This window comes from Leptosomus discolor, chromosome 5, assembly GCF_034619465.1.
Source record: "Leptosomus discolor isolate bLepDis1 chromosome 5, bLepDis1.hap2, whole genome shotgun sequence".
Classification (NCBI taxonomy): domain Eukaryota; kingdom Metazoa; phylum Chordata; class Aves; order Leptosomiformes; family Leptosomidae; genus Leptosomus; species Leptosomus discolor.
The window spans coordinates 45,542,314-45,567,874 of NC_141395.1; the positions used below are offsets into that span (position 1 = coordinate 45,542,314).

A 25,561-nucleotide genomic window follows, 5' to 3' on the forward strand; every position below is an offset into this window, starting at 1 on the left:
AATAGAATACAAAGCTGGTGTTAAGCATAATTAGAAATTATTATTTACTTACAATGTAATAAATTACCCTGAGTTTTATTCTTGGTGTTTCCAGAGGATCATTATGGTTGTGAGTTTGTATAAGAAACTTTTCCTTAATTGGTGCAGAGTCCTTCAGTTCTCACAGAATGAAAAATAATCTCTTTCCAATTGATTTTAGGGGTCCAACGTCACAGACACATGCACAGAAATGCTGAGAAGTGGACTACTACTGAAAATTTCAGCAGGAAATATCCAAGAGAGGATATTTTTTCTTTTTGATAACCTTTTGGTCTACTGCAAAAAAAAGCACAGGTAAATGATTAATTTATATTTTCAAAAAGAATGTATTTTTCTCATAGTAGAGCTAGTCTGTTGTTTCATAAGAATATTTGAGCAACACCAAAATGTTTACTGCAGTTAATTGCAAAAGTCACCATTTTTAGAGGAGACCTGTTCTCCAAAAAGAAGTATATTTAATTCAAACATTGGAAAAATGTTATATGAATACAGAATCCAAATGGGGAAATGTGGGGATGAAGAATCTGTTTTGCTGTCTGCCACAAGTTATATGTGATGGCCTCACTCTCTTCTAGGAGGGGTAAACAGACTGAATTTTTAGTTCAAACAAATTAGTATCGTAGCTTATACTATAAGCCTCTACAGATTCAAGAGTTTCAAGCCTTGTATTTCTAATCAGAAAAACAGACAGAAAGCTGCTGCTTGCTGCATTGCAAGGAGCAATTCCTTAGTTATAGAATCATAGAATTATTCAGGCTGGAAAACACCTTTGAGGTCATCAAGTCCAACCATCAACCCTACCCTACCAAGTACACCCCTAAACCACATCTCCAAGCACTGCATCTAGACGACCTTTAAACACATTAAGGGATGGTGACTCAACCACCTCCCCGGGCAGCCTATTCCAATGTCTGACAACCCTTTCAGTGAAAAAATTTTTCCTAATGTCTAGCCTAAACCTACCCCGGTGCAGCTTGAGTCCATTCCCTCTTGTTCTATCATTAATTACCTGTGAGAAGACACCAGCACCTACCTCTCTACAATGTCCTCTCAGGTAATTGTAGAGAGAAATAAGGTCTCCCCTCAGCCTCCTTTTCTTGAGACTTAATAGCCCCAGTTCCCTCAGCTGCTCTTCATAAGACTTATTCTCTAGGCCTTTCACCAACTTTGTTGCCCTTCTCTGCTCTCTCTCCAGCACCTCAATGTCTTTCTTGTATTGAGGTGCCTGAAACCGCACACAGTACTCAAGGTGTGGCCTCACCAATGCCGAGTAGACGGGGATGATGACCTCCCTACTCCTGCTGGCCACACTGTTCCTAATACAAGCCAGGATGCCACTGGCTTTTTTAGCCACCTGGGCACACTGCTGACTCATATTCAGATGCTTATCAATCAGCACCCCCAGGTCCTTTTCTGCTGGGCAGCTTTCCAGCCACTCATCCCCAAGCCTGTAGTGTTGCATGGGGTTGTTGTGGCCCAAGTGCAGGACCCGGCACTTTGCCTTGTTGAACCTCATAGCATTGGCCTCAGCCCATTGATCCAGCCTGTCCAAGTCCCTCTGTAGAGCCTCCCTACCCTCAAGCAGATCAACACTCCCACCTAATTTGGTGTTGTCTGCAAACTTACTAAGGGGGCGTTCTATCCCTTTGTCAAGATCATTGATAAATCTGTTAAGCAGAAGCGGCCTTAGTACTGACCCCTGAAGAACATCACATGTGACTGGCCGCCAGCTGGATTTAACTCCACCCTCTGGGCCCGGCCATCCAGCCAGTGTTTTACCCAGCAGAGCATATGCTCATCCAAGCCATGTATAGCCAGTTTCTTGACCAAAATTCCATGAGAAACAGTGATGAAGGCTTTATGGAGGTCAAGGTAAACAATATCCACAGCCTTTCCCTCATCCATCAGGTGGGTCATCTTGTCATAGAAGGAGATCAGGTTTGTTAAGCAGGACCTGCCTTTCATAAACCCGTGCTGACTGGGCCTGATCACTTGGTTGTTCTGTAAATGACTTGTGATGGCACTCAAGATGATCTGCTCCATGACCTTCCCTGGCACCGAGGTCAGACTGACAGTTCTGTAGTTTCCTGGATCCTCCTTTCGGCCTTTCTTGTAGATGGGTGTCAGAACACCCATCAACTAAAGCAATGGGGGAGAAGGAAATCATTATGGCATCAGGCTGCCCAAGCAGCAACAAGCTTCTGCAGTTAATGTTCAGTGCTGTTATGCTTCCGAGAAATAAGGGTTCTCCTAGGCATCCCTCTTGAAACTGCTTAAGTTTGTCTCTCTGATACAGGAACTGGTTTTGAGTAGCCACTGAATACATATTACTGGATAGATCCTTGACAGATTCCTAGATATATGATAGACCTTGAGTGTGCTCTCTAATAGCACTGCCGAATACCATTATCTTTTCCTCTGCATCTGCACACTTGTGGATGGTGTCAGAGGAAACTCCACCATCGACCTCAGTGTCCAGTCGAGGAAACTCTGTAGCTGCTGAAACTGTTGCTTCATAAATCCGAGTTCTACTTTCATCACCACGGCCATGCCCATTGGATCAGTGTGAGTGCTGTAAGATTTTCAAGGGTACTTCCAGATTTAATATTAAATTTTCATCCTGTTTTTCCAACTGTCTTTTACAAGTGCCCTGGATTGTCTGTAGCATCCAGGTGAAAGATGTCTTTCTCTGCATCTGCAATATCCATTTGTTTCGATCAGTGCTCTGGCTTGGCAGTGGTCATGTGCCTCTTAATGGGTGGATCCTGACCAAGATGGTTTTGAAGGCTGTATCTGAGAGTGTATGGTCAAGTGCAATGTACTTGCACAAAGCAAAATGTACGCTTGATGCATCCGGGTGAAGGTGGTTGACCATGCCGTCTAGTGTGTGGGAGCACCCAGCACCATCAACTTTAGGAAGAATAGGCTGATTGGGCAGCCTGATGTCATAAAGATTTCCTCCTCCCCAATTGCTTTAGCTGTGTCTGGGGAATAGTGTGTGCTCTTTGTCATCTTCTTGCTACCTGTTCTTGGTGGGCTGGGTGAGAGGGAAGGAGATATGAAGGTTGGATAACAGAGACCAGAACTGTGTACCACACTATCCATGTGTTGCATAGTCTAGTTGTAACCTGAGATGTATATATACAACTACAGCCAGCAAAGTAAATGGAAATTTATGTATAAAATGCACAAATCTCAGGCCAATTTTTAATTGAGGCTTTAAAATCTTACAAGCAATCCTTGTTGTCTCCTGTTATATATAGTTTATATATGGTATTTTTCACATGGGTTTTTACGTAGGACTCATCATTCAAAAGTATTAATTTAAATATTTTGAAAATTATTTTTCCAGATAAGCCTATTCATTTCATCATATGTAAGAGCGGGTGGCTAGGGGATGGATATCCCTTTTCTCTCCTTCTATGCTAATTATAAGGAAGTGATTGTCCCCCTGCGCTTTGCAATGGTGAGGCTGCACGTTGAACACTTCCGTTTTGGGCCCCTCACTACAAGGGAGACATTGAGGTACTGGAGCGTGTCCAGAGAAGGGCAAGGAAGCTGATGAAGGGTCTAGAGCACAAGTCTTACAAGGAGCGGCTGAGGGAGCTGGAGTTGTTTAGCCTGGAGAAGAGGAGGCTGAGGGGAGACCTTATCGCTCTCTACAACTTTCTGAAAGGAGGTTGTAGTGAGGTGGGGGTCGGTCTCTTCTCCCAAGTAACAAGTGATCGGATGAGAGGAAATGGCCTCAAGTTGCAGCAGGGGAGGTTTAGATTGGACATTAGGAAAAACTTCTTCCCCGAAAGGGTTGTTAAGCATTGGAACAGGCCGCCCAGGGAAGTGGTTGAGTCATCATCCCTGGAGGTGTTTAAAAGACATGTAGATGTGGTGCTTAGGGACATGGTTTAGTGGTGGACTTGGCAGTGATAGATTAATGGTTGGACTTGAAGATCTTAAGGGTCTTGCCCAACCTAAATGATTCTGTGGCTCTGTCATAGACTTGTGGTTATATTCACTGTAGCACCTGTAGATCCTCTTGCTGAACCAATATGTGGGGAAGATCAGACTCATCAGTGCATGGTATAGAAAGTAGAAGGTGGTAGCAGTGGAAAGTAGCCCTGGACCTTATCGATCAAGAATGTCTTATAAGAACCTCTCTGTATTGTAAAGCTGATGAGCTTGTTCTGCAAAAAACATTTTCAGACTAGACTGGAAATGCTGTTTTGTCCAGTGGATTCTTCCTGAAGAAACTGATGGCTAACCCTGAGGGCAGTTTAAAAATCTTCCTCGATGAATATTGTTTCCTCCTATAGATTACTCTGTTAACAGGGAAGTGTTTACATGTGAGAAGATAGGTAATTTATACTTCACTAGCTATAATGAATCAGTCTCTTGTTTGTAAGTTCCAGCTCCCTCTTAGGTTGCAGAACTTTTGGAACACTTGAGTGTGAACCATTTCAGAATCTCTTGATTATATCTAATGTTGAATATTGAATTTATTTCAAGGATATCCTTCTGCAACTGCTCAGTTTCATTTTTATCTAGACTGGTTAAATATAAACTCATGCTCTTTTCAGAATTTCTAATTTCTGTTATATTTTGTTGTCCAGTGATTACAATTCAGTTACTGATTACATAGTATTCTTTTCACTTGTCCATCACTAAATTACATATTTTTGTAGCCATATTCTAGCTAAAATGCACTATTGCATGAAAATCTCAAAACACATGAAAAGTCTATGATTTCTTTAGTTTTGAGCAATCATGTCCTACATGTCATTGGCTGGTACCATGGTGATATCTCTGCAGACAGGAGAGTAACTCAATTTAGAACATAGTTTCAGAGTTTATGGTGGGAAATTAATTGATTATATGCCAGCAAGATACTTCCGGTGTTGACTGGCAAGTAGGTGAAGAGAGTGTTGCTCATAGGAGGTCTGTATTTTGGAAATTTTGAAAGAATTTTCCTATTTTTATGGTGTGAGATAGCCTGTAATTTTTAAGCATCCTTTTGCTGTGGAGTTGTGTAAACCTGGATTGCTAAATTTGGGTTCATAAGTACAAAGTTCACTAGAGTTATTTGATTTATCTCATGTTGAAGAGGGAAAAGATTACTGAACGTTTATGCTTACTCCTGTTTTGTTTTGTAATATATTTTTCAGTTTTTGAATAAGAAACTTACAGTATTGTAATTACTCATTAGATAGTAATGATTGAGGTGCAGGTCATTTTCTGAAGATTAGTACCTCTCTGGAGTGAGTGAAGGAATTCGGATGATCATTAATTCTCAGGAACTGACCTTTCTTTGATATACAGTATTAATTATCATTATAGGCAAAAATGGATAGAAAATCATCCTTGGCTTATCTGAGGTGCGAAAAGCTGCCTAGAACTGGGGTTCTGAAAAGGCTTTGACTTCACTGGGATCAGAGTTACAGCAATGCAAAGTACTTTGGAATATATCACTGTGAAACTGCCACAAAATTTCATCAATTCTTAATTCTAATACTTAGTTAACCCTTATGTGAAGAAGAAAAAATGTCATCTTCATTGTTCCATGCATAAATCCCATTTATAAGGCTGAAGTGTGTAGGTCATGATTTTTATTCAAAGGTGTTCTTATTTCGTTTTTTCAGTCATGCTACCCTTGTGTTGAATTTGCTGACTAGCCATAAGGAGGCAACATCAGTCAGGAGGAAAGATCTTCCCAATGCAATGTTTTGTCTTTGCTGGCAGACAGTGGCATATAGGTACCAAAGTGTTGGAACAGAGCTTTTACAGACTGAGACTTTCCTGATAAACTGTTGCGTCAGCCAGCAGTTTGCAGCTTGCTCTTACTAGAGGTACCATCTTTGCATTAGCAGCGTTTCATTCAGCAGTGGTTTCTGCACTTCAGTTGCACATGTATAAATGTATTGTGGTTCTCACAGTAGTCTTTAGATGCTGCATGTACAGCTAGCAGTGCAAGAACACAGAAACACATTGATAGACCAGCAGGCTGTGCTGCCATTTAGTGAGACCTGGACAGGCTGGAGAGCTGGGCGGAGAGGAACCTAATGAAGTTTAACAGGGGCAAGTGTAGGGTCCTGCAGCTGGGGAGGAATAACCCCGCGCACCAGTACAGCTTAGGGGTCGACCTGCCTGAGAGTAGCTCTGCAGAGAAGAACCTGGAAATTCTGTTGGACAGCAAGTTACCCATGAGCCAGCAATGTGCCCTTGTGGCCAAGGAGGCCAGTTGTACCCTGGGGTGTGTTAAGGAGAGTGTGGCCAGCAGGTGGAGGGAGGTTCTCCTCCGCCTCTACTCTACCCTGGTGAGGCCACACCTGGAGTGCTGTGTCCAGTTCTGGGCCCTCCAATTCAAGAGGGACAGGGAGCTACTGGAGAGAGTCCAGCGGAGGGCTACGAAGATGATGAGAGGGCAGGAGCATCTCTCTTGTAAGGAAAGGCTGAGACACCTGGGGCCCTTTAGCCTAGAGAAGAGAAGGCTGAGAGGGGACCTTATCAATGCTTATAAATATCTAAAGGGTGGATGTCAAGAGGATGAGGCCAGGCTCTTTTCATTGGTGCCCAGTGACAGGACAAGGGGCAACGGGCACAAACTGGAGCACAGGAAGTGCCACCCGAACATGAGGAGGAACTTCTTTAATCTGAGGGTGGCAGAGCACTGGAACAGGCTGCCCAGGGAGGTTGTGGAGTCTCCTCTGGAGATATTCAAAACCCGCCTGGATGTAGTCCTGTGCAACCTGCTCTAGGTGACCCTGCTCTGGAAGGGGTGTTGGACTAGATGACCTCCAGAGGTCCCTTCCAACCCCTACCAGTCTGTGATTCTGTGAAGAAGGTGGTGAATGACATGTTCATCTGCTCTCTCTTTTATCAGGCGATTGAAGAACAGCAAAGCATCTACAGATGGCCACCGTTATCTTTTTCGGGGCAGAATAAACACAGAAGTGATGGAAGTAGAGAATGTAGATGATGGAACAGGTGAGTATATTTGTGTTGCTCATTTACAGAGCAGTCTTTCGAGGTGCTGAAATCAAATGCAGCTTCATGATTTCTTTGAGAATGGAGGGTGCTCCTTGTGCTTAGGAAGAAAGAGTAAGATGCCACTTCAAAAGCTCTGTCTGCTTATATCAAACCTCTACTTCTGTGACACATCATTGCTTTCATATGTTATTAGCTGGACTGTCATAGATGACTGTTTTATGCCAACATGAACAGAGTAATAAAATAAGGTGACATTTATTGCTTAACTGAAATCATATATTTAACTTCACTTTACAGCATTCCAGCACTAAGATAAAGAGGTTATCCCTAGGTATGTGATGTATTTGTAAAAGTTACCTCTGTTGGAATGAAACCTCAAACACTATAAATGCTGAAATTGTAACATAAGTGTTTAAGAAAAAAGGAAGGGTTCTTTTAATGCCTTTAGGGATGATTGCTTGAAATTTTCCTGACATACATTAGAAGAGTGAAAACCCGAAGTATTCCTACAAATGTCAATTTTTGGTTTAGAAACTTGAGTTTAAAACTTGAGTTTAACCCTTAAGTTTGATAATTATTATTTCCTTACAGTTAATAAAGAAAACATGAAACACTTTGGGCTTTTTAATGTAAAACCAAAAAAAATTTAAAAAAAAGCGCGCTTTTCGGAGAGCATTGTTTTTCAATTTTTTCGTTTGTGTTCCACAATACCACACCAGATCATTTTGTGCAGTACTGGTGCTTATCCCATTATATCTAATACTGTGTTAATGTCTGAGAGTAGGTCCTAATAATTACTTTTTCTGTACTGAATTTTATCTTATTATTTCGACAATTTATTAAGCATTCAGCATTCATATCTTGTTCCCCAAAGTTCTTGCAATGCTTCTTGGCCTTGGTTCCATGAACAGTGTTACTACTCAACCACTTAGTGCTGAACATAAGGTAGAGCACTGTGGTGTCACACTTGATTCATTCCCTTTGTTTACTAGGCATTTTTTGTAAGAACTCCTTGATATCTGTTTTGGGCTATGTCCTCCACCAGACCCACTGATTTAGTTAGTGGTTTAGAGATATCTACAGGTACACTATAGTGAATGTCATCAGGCCTCATTTACTTGGATATACTTTATCCGATATTCTGTATCCTGCTGTTTCCCTTTTCTGGCCTGTATTCCTGCCTATTGTTAGCTTTATTTGTATGAAATCTCAGCTACCACTTTGTTTATGCAAAAAAGAGTTGAGTGTTTTAGTCTTTTATGTCATGTACTGTTTGACTACCTTCCATTTATTTTCCTTCATCTTCCTTGTATATGCTTTAGAAATAAAAGGCAGTTTTCCTGTTTCCATTATGTCACTTTCTGAGACAGCATCTCTTTACTTATAACTTGATGTACTGTGGCCACAGAGGCTTATACCAACCATCTTCTTCTAGATGAATGTTCTAAGAATTCTGTAACTTTTTTCATTCACTGATACCAATCCCATGTATTGCCATGCCTTAGCAAATATTCCTTCCTTCCTCCTCCTGTGACTGTTGTGTGTTTCTCAAATCTGTCTTACTTTTCTTCGTTTCCTTGTTCTACCTATCCAGTCCTTGATTTCTTTCCCACTGTCCATTTTCCTTCCTGCCCATTTGTTGTCTTCCTCAATGAAATTTGGCTGAGCATAAATAGTCTTCCTTTCCATTCCAGACACCAGTAGTCTAATTTCATCCAGCCACAGGAAATTTTGCTACTCTCCCCATTTCCTATAGTCTTTCACACAGTACTGGAGGCTATCCTGCTTCCTTCCCACTTGCTCTCCTGAGCTGTATCAAATCTTGTCACTTTTATGAATGCAACATTTCTAAAATCCGTCCTTCTTTCCACATTTCTGAGACATCAGTTAATGTTTTGATTATTTTGATTTCTAGATTGTTAGAGGTGGTAGAAGCCCCATCCCTGGAAACGTTCAAGGTCAGGTTGGACAGGGCTGAGCAACCTGATCCAGCTAGAGATTTCCCCACTCACTGCAGGGAGATTGGACTAGATGGCCTTTAAAGGTCCCTTCGTTTTCTATGATTCTATGATTATTTTTACCTATCTTTTTTTTCCATATCCCCACATTTTCCGCCTTCTCTATTTCAGTTTATCCAATATCCTGAAGTAATTTTTTCTTGTAATTACTGCCATTTCATCCCTCCTTTCTAAGGTTCTCTTTGAAATACGGAAATGTCTGTATTATTTCCCTGCCCTGTGGCACCTTTCTGCTGTTCTCTTGCCACCCCCTCCCCTTTTTATTTTTTTTAAAAAAAAAAACCAACAAAACAAAACACTTGTTTTCTTTCCCTATAGTCAGAAGTGTATTCCCTCTCCGCACACCGATACTTTTTATTTCACTCGGATCATGATGCCCTTCTTAAACCTTCTTCTCTCTTGGTTTCTGTGCTGTTCTTGTTTGTTGCACTCAGCTGTCTTGTTTCTCATCCCCTGTAGTCATCTGCATTTGAATTGTAACCCGGTACTACTGCCATGTTCTTTTTGCCTCATCTCATTCCAAAGTGTAGTAATCTGGTCGCCTGAGCCTCACTGACATTAGCTTTTTGTGTGATTTTTTTGGTATTGGATTATTTCATGTGCCTTAATAATCTATTACCTATCACTTTCTGTAATTCTTGTTTTACAGTGGAAGCTCTGACTGCAGAGTGCTTATATTTGTGTATTTATGCATGATTCTTTCTCATGTACTTTTCATGTGTGTTTTTATAGATATTAAAGACTTTTCAGTCTAGATGATACTTCCACAGCTCTTTGCTGTAGATTTTGGGATTCCCTGCTCGTTTGGTATAAGGACCCATAGGGCTCCAGGGAACAGGGTAACTGAGAACATTTGCTCTCAGCGTTGATAGACGTAGGAATGTCCTCTTGGTTGTTTGTGAGCAGAAGCATAGGAACAGGAAAACAGATTCCCAGTGTGGTTTATTGTCATGCTAATGAGTTGTCTACAGAAATTAACAAAGCTTTTCTGAAAAGCAATTTTTCTTTGATGAAATTAGGCTTTGGCTGAGCAGTACAGTTGGTGTAAGATTTCTTTTTTGTTTCAGCATCATAAAGCGCACTGCCTTTTTTTTGATTGCACTGATTAAAGTGGAATGCATATTACTTATCAGGACAGACTATTTATGGTCCTAAAACAATGTGGCTACACAACTACTTGCGAGTATTAGGAAGTATTATTGCGAGTATTGTGATGGTATTATTTTTTTCTGTATTCAGTTTTTAAAATTCAATTTTGAGAGAAAAGTATATTTCTAAAGGCATTCGCTAGCTATTAAATGAATGTTATTTAGTTTATGCAGACAAGCACTTGAGACTTAGGAAATACCAGGTTTTATGGTTACTTATACTACCTTAATTCTGTCCCCTGTTGTCTTGAAATGAGGTGTGAAATAGAAAAAAATGCCTACATGGTAATAGTAACCAGAGACTGCATCAAAAAGTATACAGAGAAGGAAGGAAACTGATATTATGCAGCAATTATTTTTGTAGGTATTTCTGAGCATTGATGTGCTCATAAGAAACTAGAGTCTGAGAAACTTAGAAGTGCTTCAATACAGAGATTTCTGGGTTTGTTTTTTTTTTTTTCTAAAGCGAAGAAGAAAAATTGTATTGTATATGGCTGTAACAAATTGCTTCTTACGCATCTCAAGGTTTGAGTCTCGAATTTTGAATAATATATTACAGTTCAAATTACGTACTTTAATGTGTTACCTAGTATCACTAGAAGATGATGTCATCTTTCATCACCTTTTCTTGGGAAGCTGGAAGTTTATTGATTTGTTAAGCATGCTTGTTCATGGAGCCACTTGAAGTCTCATGCTCTTCTTTCTGTAACCATTATGTCGTGTTTGCAAATAATTTGTTTAGCCGGACTGGCAGCTGTGGTTGCCTTGGTGTGAATAGTGTGCATATATCCTGTGCAGCTGGCCAGTCAAACATGCATACCTCCCAGCTCGCCAGCCAGCGTGGCTGCAGCTCTTGACCAGATTTTACCCGATAGCCAGTCCAAAAAGGTACGACTTCATATGAGTTGATAGCGTAATGCTGAAATGCTCTTCAGGAGTCTATGGACATGGCTATATTGGAGAGAATAAACGCTCATGGAAGCCTTGGAGGATTGTGGTCACAGGGAACATGGGGAGAAAAAGAGAAAGAAGCAGTGTTGGAGTTAAAGGCAGGGGAGTCAATCTGGACGTCACAGGTGTGGGATGCTATTGCAAAGTTGGACGATAGCTACCCGTTTTCCTCCACCTAAACTCATTGCCATCTCTATACATTATGCAGTCTTAGTACCTTGGCTAGGTGATTGGGTATTTCACAGAATTCAGTGAGTTTGTAGTGACATGAGATAAATGTGGTCAAACTGCCAGTGCTCTTGGCCCTGCAGTTACAGACCTGCAGCTACCAAGGAAGCTGCATGGTTAAATGTCATCTCCACACTGAGATATTCAAATGGCTGGATGAGCCATTTTTTTAGAATAAAACTACTAAGTTGGCACCAAATTTCTGTCTGGAGTGAAATGAGAGAATCTAAATCCATTTGTGAGTCTGAGCCACCATTTTTTAATTTTTTGAGGTTATAATATTTAAAGGTTATAATATTTCTGTACTAACATGGGTGTTGTGATGATAGATATATGGTAACAAAGACCACAGGAAAAGATAACACCCTGTAGTTTTATATGTTTTAACCTCTAATTTAGTAAATTGTAGTAAATTTTTTTAGTTTATTAGTAAATAATCAAAAAGGCACACAAAAAGGCATATCTAGTGCCATATTGCAAGGTTTATAGGTATATGCTTACAAAATGTAAAGGGACCTTAACCTTCCTTCCTCCAGCAGTGCTCCTAGCACTCATCTCCAAAGGCCTGCAATCTGTCAGCTGAGAGCTTCTGTCTGAGGCTTCTTTCTTTTCCTGACTTTTGACTCCAGTTTTTGACACTGCATGAATGATATGATGGCTAGTTTTCAAGAAACAGTATTTTTAAGGGGACAAAGGATAATATGCATAGGTTATGTGAATGAAAATAATGATAAGTAGGTAAGTGGTATAAACATGATTTTGCAAAACTTAACTTCATTTTTTTCACTGTCATGGACTAGCTTGCACTTTCTTATACACTTTGAATACTAGAAAGTTTTGTTCGTTTAGAAATTAGCCATCAGTCTCATGATTTTCTAGTTGTTCCTGACATTTCCCAGCCCAGTATACAAAGCTTGGCTGCTTTCCAACTAATTAAAATGCAGAGTTATTGAAAGGATACTAGCATGTCTGCTGAGATTTATGATAAATCTTAGTAAGCATTTCAGCAAGGGTTTTGGTTTTGGAAAATCCTATCTTGTTACACAAGACAGGGCTGAATTATGAACAAGTATTTACAAAGAAAAAAGCTCTCTAGTTACTACAGTAGTTCAGGGCTGGACCTGGGACTTTCTTACCTCTTAAAGTTTGTGGTAAGAAAATGCTGACCTTTTGATTTTCTTAGTATTTTGTATGGTAGCTGCCTGTTCTAGTTTTAATCTGTATTTTGTAGAAAAAAATATATTTGTTGTCATGATGCCTCTCAAATTTTCCCCCAGGAAATGCATGCAATCCTAGTGAAGGATATTCAAGGGTGTTAGTTTTGGAGAGGAAGTCTGTTTAGCTAATTTCTGAATAAGATTTATGGACTAGCATGTTAAAATCAAATGTTATAGAAGCAAAGAAAGACTACTATGTAGTAAATTGTCTGATTTTTGTAGCGTAGTGGTTTATGTGTTATGAATTAGAGGTTCAAGATATCTCAGAACATCAGCAATTGTCACCTGTCCTATAATGTGCGCAGTGAACATAGGGTTGTTAGGAACATAGTTCAAAAATTACGCATTTGGTTAATTAATTTTTTTTTTTTTTTGAAGTCAGAGTAGATCTTGTATTATGTTTCAGTTTGTTTAAACAAGTAAGTGTAGATATTTCTTTATTCAGGAAACCAGTGAAGATACACTGGAAATATATGATTTGCTCAGTTGTCAAATAGAAATTGGTTTTTTCCCCCATGTATTTAGTCCTTTTTAAAATTTAATAGTAAATCATTCGATCAGCCCAGAGCTCTTGAGTAATTTAAGGAGCAAAACCACAATGCTGCCTTTTTAAGGAATTATGTATTACAGTTTGACATGAACAAAAGTACTCCAAGTACCATGATCTGTTCTTTTAATAGACCTCTACCTGTTTTAGTGTCATGTTTATACCTTCTTCCATATGCTAGGCAATTCTCTGATTCATTTTAAAAAGGACATTATTTACTTAAAGTACAACTTACCGAGTTATGACATAGCTCACAAGTGGCACATATAACTTTAAATTAATTTTTATTCTTCTGTATTTCTGACCTTTATGTAATGATAAGAGTTCTTAATAACTGTAACAACTATTGCTTTTGTAAGAATTGGTGCTCTTTAAGCCATTTTGTCTGTTCCCAGCCGACTATCACAGCAGCGGCCACACTGTTATTAATGGCTGGAAGATCCACAACACAGCAAAAAACAAATGGTTTGTATGCATGGCAAAAACCCCTGAAGAGAAGCAAGAATGGCTGGAAGCTATTTTGAAAGAGCGTGAGAGAAGAAAAGGTAGGTTAATAAACTTCCATGTGTGCTTTGCCAGAAAGCCATACTGTGTTTTTATGTTGAGATATAAAGCAAAACCAGTTGCTAGGCAAACCTGTAGTGTCAAGTTCAGCTGAAGGTTTATGAATACCAGCTTAGAAAAAATAAATCAAACTTGTACTGGGAAGGGCATAATGGCTTGAGTCATGTATGCTGGTAGTGAATGCTGTTTTGGAAATGGGGAGATGATTTAATCTGATTTTACAGTTTATCCTCAACCAGTATAAATTGTCATAATTTCATTGAGGCCTGTGTACTATCATGGTTTGCAGTATGTGAGCTTCTATCCTAAATGCCTTGGAGGATTTGTATGCATTGAATCCCTTTTGTGACTGGCCATTTGAATTACTGAAATGAGCAGGTTTTCTCTGTTGGATCTTCATGCAGATGATCCAACATGAAATGGTACAGAATATACCCACAACCACATCTTTGATGTGTTCTCCCCTACCCAAGAAAGTAAGAAATCATGATTGGCAAACCCCTATCTTTATGAATAACTGAATTAAGGTGGAAGAATACTTGGATGAAATATAATCCTGGTGTCAAATGTGACCACAAATAACCTCATGTATTCAAGGTGAACCCAGTACAATGTAGAATCAGGGAAAGATCTTGCGTCATCATCTTCTGGAGCTAATTTAATTTGCAAGCTAAAATATTCTAATCAGTAATGATGTTTGAAGCCTTGCTATTGAAAGAAAATATGACCTTGTAGGTAGATTTGGGATCCTTTTCCTGGTCTGCATAGATTTTCTGTTGCCTGTTGCTGTAGCTGTTGTTTTCTGCCTCTGTTGTAAATGGAGACTAACAATACTTTCTTTGGTCTTTTAAAGTTGAGTACTGGATATTTGTGGAACGTCTGCCGTAGGACCAGAATTTCAACTAGGGTGCCTGAACACTAGCTAATTAATAGTGCCATCAGGAATTGATAGTAGAAAAGATAAAAAGGTGCCTTAGAGGTCTAACAACTCAACATTTTTAAAATAACAAATGAAAAAGTAGTGTGGTAGAGATGGTGTCAAATATAAAAAAACCCCAGGTTTTTCTGCTTCTATATAGGGCCTTGCCTGGAGCTGGCTAAAAAGTTTTTAACAAGTTCCACTTCACTGTTGAGGTTGTTGGCTCCCTTAGACTCTTGATACCTTTAGTAAGAAATAGAAAGAGTAAGTAGGAGTATTTTATGTTGATGTATTCTTACTATTTCACACTATACTATTGAGCAGCTGTTAGTAGAGGTGAGTTTGAGCTAAACCTTGCCAAATGTGAGGTCTGAGGTAGCCATCCCAAAGTCAAGTCATGCCTTAGGATTTTGGCATCCTATGATTCAAGGAAATTTTCAGCTCCTGGTGTTCTCAGTGGGTTTGCCACCAAGGAGACAACCATGAAAGAAAGAGGAGAGAATTTGATACGCACTTGGACTCAGTGTGCAACACAGAATCTTCAAATATATTTCTTGAGTATCTCTGTTACTCTGTCAACTTATAAATGTGTTCATCTCCTCCAGCACAGTAATTTTTTTTCAAAATATTGTGTAAACACCTCTTGTAAGCAGGATGCATCAACTTAATTGCTGTCAAGTTGAAACGACTTGGGAACCAAACAGCTATCCTTTTAGAATTCAAGTACTGTACGTTTATAACACTTTTCCATTCACTGTGAACATAAAGGTGTTTTAATTGTATGTTTACTTAATAAGACATGGACCCCGTTCATATGCGCATATATATAGGCATTTACACTGAAGTCTAATTGACTGCACATGTGAGAACAACGTTTTGTTTGAGATGAACTAAATCGAATGAACACACTTCCCAGATCTCTTGGGCTAGGAGTGACCCTCCTGGTTGTGCTGTGCGTGCCTGTGCATTTCTTTGTAGCGGTGCTGTAGAGCCCACATCTCGCGCAGCGTGGCAGATTGCAGTGATCTCCAGACTAGGTAAATACAGCATGTGGAGCAGGAGTGAGGCATGGAAATGTGGCTTGAGTGTGCTGTGTTGCTGTGACTTGCTGTGCTGTTTGTGTTGGGGGACTCAGAGATTCAGTGTACTTATCCTATACTATAGTAACGTGTACTTTTTTTTGGAATCCATATAGCAGAAGCTGAGCAAAAGGGAGAGAACGGAGATTTCAGTGCTTGTAATTGAATTATCAACTAGGACCAATTTTTTTGCTGCTGAGTGCAGCTGGAGGCCTGTAACTAGTGGTGTTCCCCAAGGGTCACTATTAGGGCCTGTCCTATTCAATATATTCATCAATGATCTAGATGAAGGGACAGAGTGCACCCTCAGCAAGTTCGCTGATGACACAAGACTGGGAGGAGTGGCTGACACACCAGCAGGCTGTGCTGCCGTTCAGCAAGATCTGAACAGGCTGGAGAGCTGGGCGGAGAGGAACCTAATGAAGTTTAACAGGGGCAAGTGTAGGGTCCTGCACTTGGGGAGGAATAACCCCATGCACCAGTACAGGTTGGGGGTCGACCTGCCTGAGAGTAGCTCTGCAGAGGGACCTGGGAGTTCTGTTGGACAGCAAGTTACCCATGAGCCAACAATGTGCCCTTGTGGCCAAGGAGGCCAGTTGTACCCTGGGGTGTGTTAAGGAGAGTGTGGCCAGCAGGTGGAGGGAGGTTCTCCTCCGCCTCTACTCTACCCTGGTGAGGCCACACCTGGAGTGCTGTGTCCAGTTCTGGGCCCCCCAATTCAAGAGGGACAGGGAGCTACTGGAGAGAGTCCAGCGGAGGGCTACGAAGATGATGAGGGGGCTGGAGCATTTCTCTTATGAGGAAAGGCTGAGAAACCTGGGGCCCTTTAGCCTAGAGAAGAGAAGGCTGAGAGGGGACCTTATCATTGCCTATAAATATCTAAAGGGCGGTTGTCAAGAGGATGGGGCCAGGCTCTTTTCAGTGGTGCCCAGTGACAGGACAAGGGGCAACGGGCACAAACTGGAGCACAGGAAGTGCCACCCGAACATGAGGAGGAACTTCTTCACTCTGAGGGTGGCAGAGCACTGGAACAGGCTGCCCAGAGAGATTGTGGAGTCTCCTTCTCTGGAGATATTCAAAACCCACCTGGACGTGTTCCTGTGTGACCTCCTCTAGGCTAAGTTGGTTTGGCGGGGCAGTTGGACTATATAACCTCCACAGGCCCCTTCCAACTCCTATCATTCTGTGATTCTGTATAGATTGTATTTTCTTACTAGGAGAAATCAAGCGGAATTGGAATTTTTTTGCTAGGAAGTCCTGTCAAATTTGGGGTTCACCTGAGGCATTCAGTGAGTTAGAGATTTATTTAAAATGTGATCATCTTTAAGACTGATAATGCTGTGATGACATGATTGAAACAGTCAGTCCAAATTAAATCATCAACATCCTATAAGCTTCAAAAGTAGTATATTGGTTAAGCTTTCTTTTCCTGGGAATACATCAGGTTTTAGCTGTTTGTGTGACATCACCACTATCTGGTTCATGGATAATGAGAGACATTCCTGTTTCTGTGTCCAGTACCATTGTTAGCATTTCTCATGATAGGTACATTTTTTTCTGGCTATTTTTTGAAATTAAAAAAGTGGCAGACTTATTACTTAAATTGATTATGTATGATTATAGTTTTAAAAATGTGAACATCTGAACAGAAACTGAGAACATGTACAGAAGACATTCCAGAAATCTGTGGTTTTGTCCAGAATTTATAATTGTTTATTTAGAAAGCTCATGGCATATGAAGGTCTGTGGTATTCCTTGGAAGCATAGGCTTCTGTGGGTGGCCAGTAGGATACATAATTCAACAAAACCTGGTTTTTATCATGGGTTAGTAAGAAAACACTATTATTTTCTCAAGAAGAGAAACAGGAAAAAATAAACCAGTAAGAAATATTGAAATAAAATACTTGGCAGCTTTCTGTTGTTGAAAAAAGTCTGAAGCAAATAAAAATCAAGTTGTGTATACACTTTTGTGGAAAAGAGGTGAATTAATCTTATGTGAAACTAACGCATTTATGACAGATAACTGTTCACTATTAATTAGAAATTTAAATTATCACATGCTAAGAGCAAAACCAAGGCTCTTTTCTTTTTAATTTTTGAAGGCATGACTACTCCCTTCTGCCTTGCAAAGGTCATACCCTGAAATCTGAAAATCACAGTGTTAGTATTTATTACTACAATTTCAATTATGATGGTGACGTGAGTGCAGTAGCAGTTTAACTTCACTATGAGGAGCTTGAATAAATGATTTGATTATGCTTTGTGAAGATCAGATGTTTATGGTTTAACTTGAGAAAAATAATGGAAGACCGTTCCTTTACTTTTTTTTTTTTTAAAAATGTAAATATTGGTATTGCTTCTCCATTTTGGGGAAGATACTGAAATATAACAGCAATATCAATTCTTAAAATTTTAATGCATTTTTGGCAGGTTTAAAATTGGGCATGGAACAGGACACTTGGGTGATGATATCTGAGCAAGGAGAAAGACTGTACAAAATGATGTGCAAACAAGGGAATCTCATCAAAGACAGGAAGAGGAAATTAACCACTTTCCCCAAATGCTTTCTTGGAAGGTATTATATGTGTTCTATAGCATGGATTTTAACTAGCTAAAACCATATTTTTAATGTTGTTTGTGATTCTTCAGAAATCACGCTTTATTTGTCACTTCTGTTAGGCCTGTTTGCCTCCCAGAATGTAGCCAAAATGTAAATTGATCTGTCTGAAACTTGTGGATGTGTACTTGTATTCCAAAGTAGCCTTATTGGCGGAAAAAAGCTGCAAAGGCATGTTGAAAATTTGAAAATGCATCAAATAAAATAGTTTCTTTAAAGAAATAATTCCTGACTTGTTCAATGCATTTTGTCTCTGAAAAGCCTAGTTTAGAGTATCAAATTTGCTTTATTCCACTTAAAAAAAAAAATAATCTCTGTCTCTTAAAACTGTTTTTGTCCTCCACTTGCCTGAATGTCAGGGACACAGTTATTAAATAAAGTTTACATGTTTAAAAATTTACCCCTATTATTAGGAGGATCTTTATAATGCCATGTTCCACCTATAGCTTAAGAAGAATGAATGCAAGAGAAAGCAATGTGTATATGACAAAAACTTTAGTCTGGGGGGCTGGAGGGATTACACTTATGGTGAGGAGCCACGTGTGGAACATTTAAACTTACCATCAAATGGCTGCTTTTTCTGTGCTGTCTTTGAAGTGGACCCTTTTGAAGTACACTTTCACTGGTCCCTGGATCACCAGTTAAAACCCATGAATGTGCATGTTGCAGTACCTCCCTACACTGTTCTTTTGATTTGTAACACATGCAAATATCTTACATGCTATAAATTCTATGTCTCTGAACTGCGTCAGGTTTATTGTGATACAAGCCAGGCATTTCCTGCACATGCAGTATATACTTTGCGTGTATGCTCAGGATGTTGATGTGCCTGACATACCTTGGAAGTAACAGGCCTACTGTACTGAAATTATCTTCTGCATTCATAGCCTGTCCGCCCTGGGCAGATGTAGTAGCTGTGCCTGGGATTTGACTATCTGGTCAAATATGGCTATGCTAGTTTAGGAAATCCCAGAAAACATGGAACATCTTCACCACGTGCAAGGTAGACTTCACACAGGTAAAACAGGAAAAGAAAAGGCATCTCAAGGGAAATCATGTGTATTTATGTTGAAATAATAAAAAAATTGAAATAAAAAAGTTGGGCTTTTCAAAGGTGGTGTGACATTATGAATGTCATTAGGCTTAAGAATCTCTTACTAGGTTAGTAAGAAACACTAGTAACTGAGAGGGAAATGTAGTAGATCTGGTGGTATGACATTTAAAGTTTGTTTTTTCGTATCTGTTTATATTTCAGTGAGTTTGTGTCCTGGTTGTTGGAAATTGGAGAGATACACAAATCTGAAGAAGGTGTTCATCTTGGCCAAGCATTATTAGAGAATGGCATTATCCATCATGGTAAATACAATTCGTTTTAACTTACTTGTCTTCACGGTAATTGTTGTAATTAGAGTGGGCTTAATTTTATTTGACGAAAAGCTGGTCTTGTTAACTCAAGACAGCTTGTTGAATCTGCATTATATCCTTGCAGTGACCTCATGGGGCCATTGTCGATGCCTAGTAGATTTACTGGGAGAGGCTGCATTGATTTAATCAGATTATGTCTCTGCTCTTGGGATCACATCACAAACAGGCACCTAGAGAAACATTGCTACTCTTTTGTAAGCAAAAAAAATTCTGGGGGAACAGAGAACGGTAGACTGATTTTAAGGCTTTAATCCTTTTATTAAGGCCAGGCTTTTTAGGGGTACATGTTCAACTAAAAATTGTAGAAGTGAGTGAAGCACAATTGGCTGTTGGTAAATGTGTTTGCTCATCTGTTAGGTATTACAAGTGGAGCAGGTGGAATCCAGCCTAGAAGCCCACAGTTTAATCTTTTGAATGTTAAGGCCTTGTTTTCACTACATTGTATAGTTAGTGCTATGAAGGTGATTAGGGGACCGGAGCATCTCTCTTACGAGGACAGGCTGAGAGACCTGGGTCTGTTTAGCCTAGAGAAGAGACAACCGAGAGGGGACCTTATCAACAAACTTAAATATCTAAAGGGCAGATGTCAAGAGGATGGGGCCAGGCTCTTTTCAGTGGTGCCCAGTGACAGGCCAAGGGGCAACAGGCACAAACTGAAGCACAGGAAGTTCCACCTGAACATGAGGAAAAACTTCTTTACTCTGAGGGTGACAGAGCACTGGAACAGGCTGCCCAGAGAGACTGTGGAGTTTCCTTCCCTGGAGATATTCAAAACCCGCCTGGATGCATTCCTGTGCGACCTGCTCCAGGTGAACCTGCTGTGGCAGGGGCGTTGGACCAGATGATCTCCACAGGTCCCTTCCAACCCCTGCCATTCTGTGTTTCTGTTACTAAAATTGTTATTTTTATGCTGAAACTTTCAGTCAACTGTCTGCATTTAACTTACTCTGGAAAGAAGTATCACTAGAATGGTTTTGGTTTTGAGCCAATAAGAGTGTTTGTTGTCTGGAGGTGATTTGCATTGGTAACATTTTTCTCCTACCAGAGCGGGTCCTCATGTCTGTCCCTTTTACAAGGTGTAGTCCAACAGGACCATATAAGCAAACTGAGAGAAACTTCTGGTTTTGAAGGCATGTTTGTCTTACAATAGGTGCAGTCAATTAAAAAAAACAAATAGTGAAACAGTTGTGAAGTTAGCTCCTGTTCCGGCATAGATCCAGGCTGTAAATTTAGATGGAGTCATTGATAATATACAGTTTAATACTTATATACTTCAGCCAGCAATTAATTTAATACTTACTTTTTAAGTTCTTTGCCACAATGTTTTCAGTGTCCTTGACTGGAAAGAAAGTGGCAGTAACAGAGTGCCAGTTAGCTGTGTGCATTTTAAATATACATGGAATAGGAGGCAAAACATCAAAGTTATTCATCAGTAGTCATGTAGTCTTTAATTCTTTAATGTCAGTCTGCATGATTTTCCTCCACCATCTCTCAAGTGTCAGATGCTATTATGTTTACTACACACAGAGAATTGTTTTCAATGGAATGATTCTGTTGCCAAAGAGTCTTCTCCTGATCTTGTAATTTGTATCCTAAATACACTCTTAGAGAGTTAAATGAATATTGTATAATTGCATGAGATAAAAGGGTAATTATATTAGAGCATAGAAATGTGAACCAGACATGCTACTTTGAATAGTGCATCCAGCTGTGGTTCAGTGAAAATAGAATTCTTAAAATAAAGTTGAATGAACCATCTGTTTTCACAGAGGGAGCAAGGGAGGAAGAAAGTTTGGCTGTTACTCACGTTGCAAATGTTTCAGAGGGCTTTGTTAGACTTCACATATTCACTGTGCTGGTCTTCGTTCTAGCAATGCCAGACCCGTGTTGTGATGGGCATTGTTTTACTTCCTGGTGTGTGAACTCTTGCAATTAGAAAAGTTATGATTTTTTTCCTTAGGTTTTTTTTTGTTGTTGTTTTTTTTTTTCCCCTCCAGTTTTGCAGAAGGGAAAAATCTTGTTTGTGTGTTGCTATTTTAAATCCACCTGGTGGCATTCTCTAATATCTGAAATTACTTAGATCAGCCAGTGGGCTGAGATAATTTGTCCAGTCACTTGCTGCTTATGTTTGGAGATGGAAGCTTCCTCTCACGGCAGTAAGGAGCTTTGTAGTTACAAAAATAATCTGAATATCAGAGAGTTTTAAAATTAATTGTTATTTACGTGGCTGTGCAGTTTCTTGGACTAGTGTACTGATCTGAGTCAAAATTACCCTGGCAAAAAAAGTAAAAGAAAAGACCAGTTTAAACCTGGATCTCTTCCATTTTTTTAGTGTGTGCCATATAAATGCCTATCCCAACACAAAATATAGGTACATTGTTGGGAGTGACATGCAAAACAACTTGGGATTCCTTATTTTAATGGTAATGCAGTGTTTGAGCAGCTGTAAGTGTTTGAAACTTAGATTGTGCCAGCTCTGTGGACCTGCTCCCTTCATTTCTGGTGCACTGTGTGTAAGTAGGGGCTGCAAAGACAAAGCAGTGCTTGTGTTCCTTGTAGGGCATAGCCTGTTCTGCTCGTCATGGGTGTGCAGAAAGGAAGGGTGCTTTATAGTCCTCATCCCTCCCAGTGCATCAACAGTGAGGAACAATTTGGCCTTAAGCAATACTATCTTGGTGGTAGTTTTTCTGTTTTCTGTAGTTACTGATTTAAAAAACTGTTAAAGTATGTTAATCTAGTGGAATATATTTTTTTTTCTTCAATGGTAGAATTTTTTTTTTGATTACAGAACTAGAAGTTATCTTTTTTTCCCCGAGTTAAATGGTCACAATCCATTAAAATTCATTTAGATACTTATACTAGGCATTGTACATGAAAATTGTGTAGTCCGTATCTGATGCATTGAGAAGCAATGATATGTAAAAGAGCTTAGGGGTCATTTTGGATAATCACCTTAGGATGAACCATCAGGTCATGCAACTGGAATAGTGTCCTGGGCTTTACTATTAGTAGATGTATCAAATACAGGTAGAGAAGTTATTTTGCTCTTGCACATGACACTGGTGAAACCACTTAATGTATGAAGTCCAGGTGCAGGGAGAAGGCACCTTACTATACAAAGTTTATGATGCTTAACTAAACTTTTTTGAAGAGAATAATGTATGATTGTTTGATCACTTGGTATAGGAAGGCATTCACAGAAGAATTACCTAACACTGTCATGCCTGTTACTCTGATTAATGAAGACATTATAGTACTCTTCTTTATCAGTTAATGACATGCAAATTTAGTTTAAAAATTAAAGCTTACATCTGCAAGCAAAACAGTAATTAATACAAGACAGTTACCCTAGCGTGGCATTAATGCCTAGTGCTGTCCTCAGCTACCAAATGAATTAGCTCTTTTTCAGAAAGACTTGCTGTAGTACCGTTTCCAGGATAAATTTTCTATTATACGGTATGACTGTTTTGACAAAACACTTGAAGTAGTGAGGTTTGTTGCTGGAATCTTGTGCAATTCTGGACATCCACCTGTTAAGAACCTTTTTCATGGATCTTTGGGGAAATGGTTTACCAACACCTTCATAATGATTGCTGGTCTCTTGCAATTAAGACCTTCAGCTGGCTATGTATCGAGGAAGATGTTCCCTCTCCCTTTCCTCCCCAGTGCAAGACTGGTCAGAAGTGTTGTGGAGGGTTCATATCTTTACTAACTCATCTGAGATCGGCCTCAGCAAGAATTGAAACAGAGTAATATGAAACAAGAATATGAATAGTTGCAAAAGAAGCTTGATTTGGCTATTTGGTTGATAAGCTTTGCAAAAGTGCTGAAGATTAGAAAGATTTGAATGCCTAATTTTTCAGGCTGTTCCCTGGCTGTCTTACTTATTCTTTGCTCTGTGACTTGAAATTGTTTGGTTTCTTCTGGACTACTTAAACGTTGTGAGGATATTGTCACCAGTGACATAAAGGAACTTAGGGCTTCCTGACCTCTCTGTCTTAAATCTATGTATTGCTGTGTAATGGGCTGTTATTAGAAGAAATTGTGCTGGCCCTCTTCTCTCTTGTTGATTTCTTCAGAAAGTAACCTAACAATACATGATATTATTTTTTTAAATTTAGTTACAGATAAGCACCAATTCAAACCTGAACACATGCTGTACAGATTCCGATATGATGATGGAACATACTACCCCAGAAATGAGATGCAGGATGTGATCTCTAAGGTACAGAATAGAATAGTTGCTATTATTAGGAAGAACACATCAGAAATTGAGGTTCTGCTTGAAAAAGAATGTAAAATATTATTCTAGGATAAACAACACCCCCTCACACATGACTGTCTCTATGTGAATCAAATTCAGTTTTACGTTCGTAAGGGAAGATTTTGGCTTGTTGTTATGTATTTTAAATACAAAACTAAAGTTTGTTATTTTTTAGTTATTTTTGTTACTTAATGGTTTCATATGCAGGGTGCATTGCTGTGTTTCTGGGTGATTCTGAAGCTGGTGTTTTGGTCCATTGTATTTTTCAGTACATTTTAATAGCTGTGAAGCTATATGTAAAAAATTTGTTTTGATTTGCTCTTAAATCTGAGTGTCTTCTATTAGTGCCTTAACAAAGCAGTAAAGCTGCAGTCACGTAGATGTTTAAACACAAATGGGTAGTGCTATCCATCTACACTACTGAGCATAACAAAATAGTTGAACAAAGTTGCCTTTAAATCCATTAATATTCGAACTTTTCATGGTTTTGAGGCAGTAGAAAATGTCAGCATTTGGATATATTACATTACAGTGTCATTCACTTTTCTGCTGTGTCATTTGTTAACGTAAGGTATATCTAGAAGAATATGCAGTACTGAACTACCAGGCACAGCGAAGTAGGATGGAGTCCAATTTGACACAACTTTTGATTGTTATACATAGTTCTTCTTGCATGTTATAAACACAATTGTTTTTTGAAAATCTGCTAAGGAATACTAATGGGATTTCTTTTTTTAAATAGAATTTTTTGATTGTACTTTCTTAAACTCCTCAATGTTTTATTTTTTGTTTTTAATTGAAAATGTTTCCAATCTTTGAATCTTTTTACATTTTTTGTTAAGTTTATAATTTCAGTTTGTAAGTAAAGTTTCAATGCATGTGATCAAATGCAGTTATTTTTTACTTTAATTACTCACTTTTTGTGTAGAATAGCAACCATTGACTGGGAAAACCTTAATGCATGGAAACATCGCTTTATCTTTCAGATTTTGTGTACTTTTCTTTCAAAGTACTATACCTTTAGAATTTTTTTAATGCTACTTTAAAGCTAATCCTTTTTGCATGTGTCTTAGTGAAGCTTAGATTAGATTGAAACTGTTTTCTTTCTCATAATTTATTTATTAGTCTTGTAACCTGGAAATACTAAGTTTTGGCACATGAAAATATATGGAAACGTGAACAGACTTTTTTTACTCTCTAAATGAATTGCATTTAGAACATAGAGGCTTCCTTACTGTGTCAGTTCCTTTTATGTTCCCTGTGGTGTGAATGTGTGGTTAACTAACCTCATTTTTCTCTTTAACAGGGTGTACGGCTGTACTGTCGCCTTCACAGTCTGTTTACTCCCGTAATTAGGTGAGTCCAATTGGGAAATACTTAGAGAGTCATTCTGAAGAAGTATATAATCTGAAGATTCTGCATTTGAATGTAGGAACCTAACCCATCCTTTCGAGATTGATCTCTTGGGAGTAATCACACAAGATTGAAGGGCTGTCAAAACAAAAGCATAACTGAATCATTAAATGACTGCAAACTCTGTTCAATATGACCTTTTTTTGCAGAC

General features: G+C 39.1%; 1 protein-coding gene across 1 annotated transcript in view; it reads left to right on the forward strand.

The window, feature by feature from the left end:
• Positions 1 to 25,561, forward strand: part of PREX2 (phosphatidylinositol-3,4,5-trisphosphate dependent Rac exchange factor 2) — a 186,144-nt gene that overhangs the window by 67,197 nt on the left and 93,386 nt on the right. The window contains exons 7-13 of the mRNA XM_086464959.1: positions 200 to 333; positions 6,914 to 7,017; positions 13,525 to 13,674; positions 18,122 to 18,266; positions 19,564 to 19,664; positions 23,855 to 23,958; positions 25,304 to 25,353. Of these exons, the coding sequence (XP_086321085.1) occupies positions 200 to 333; positions 6,914 to 7,017; positions 13,525 to 13,674; positions 18,122 to 18,266; positions 19,564 to 19,664; positions 23,855 to 23,958; positions 25,304 to 25,353 (788 nt within the window). The remainder of the gene's footprint in view (positions 1 to 199; positions 334 to 6,913; positions 7,018 to 13,524; positions 13,675 to 18,121; positions 18,267 to 19,563; positions 19,665 to 23,854; positions 23,959 to 25,303; positions 25,354 to 25,561) is intronic.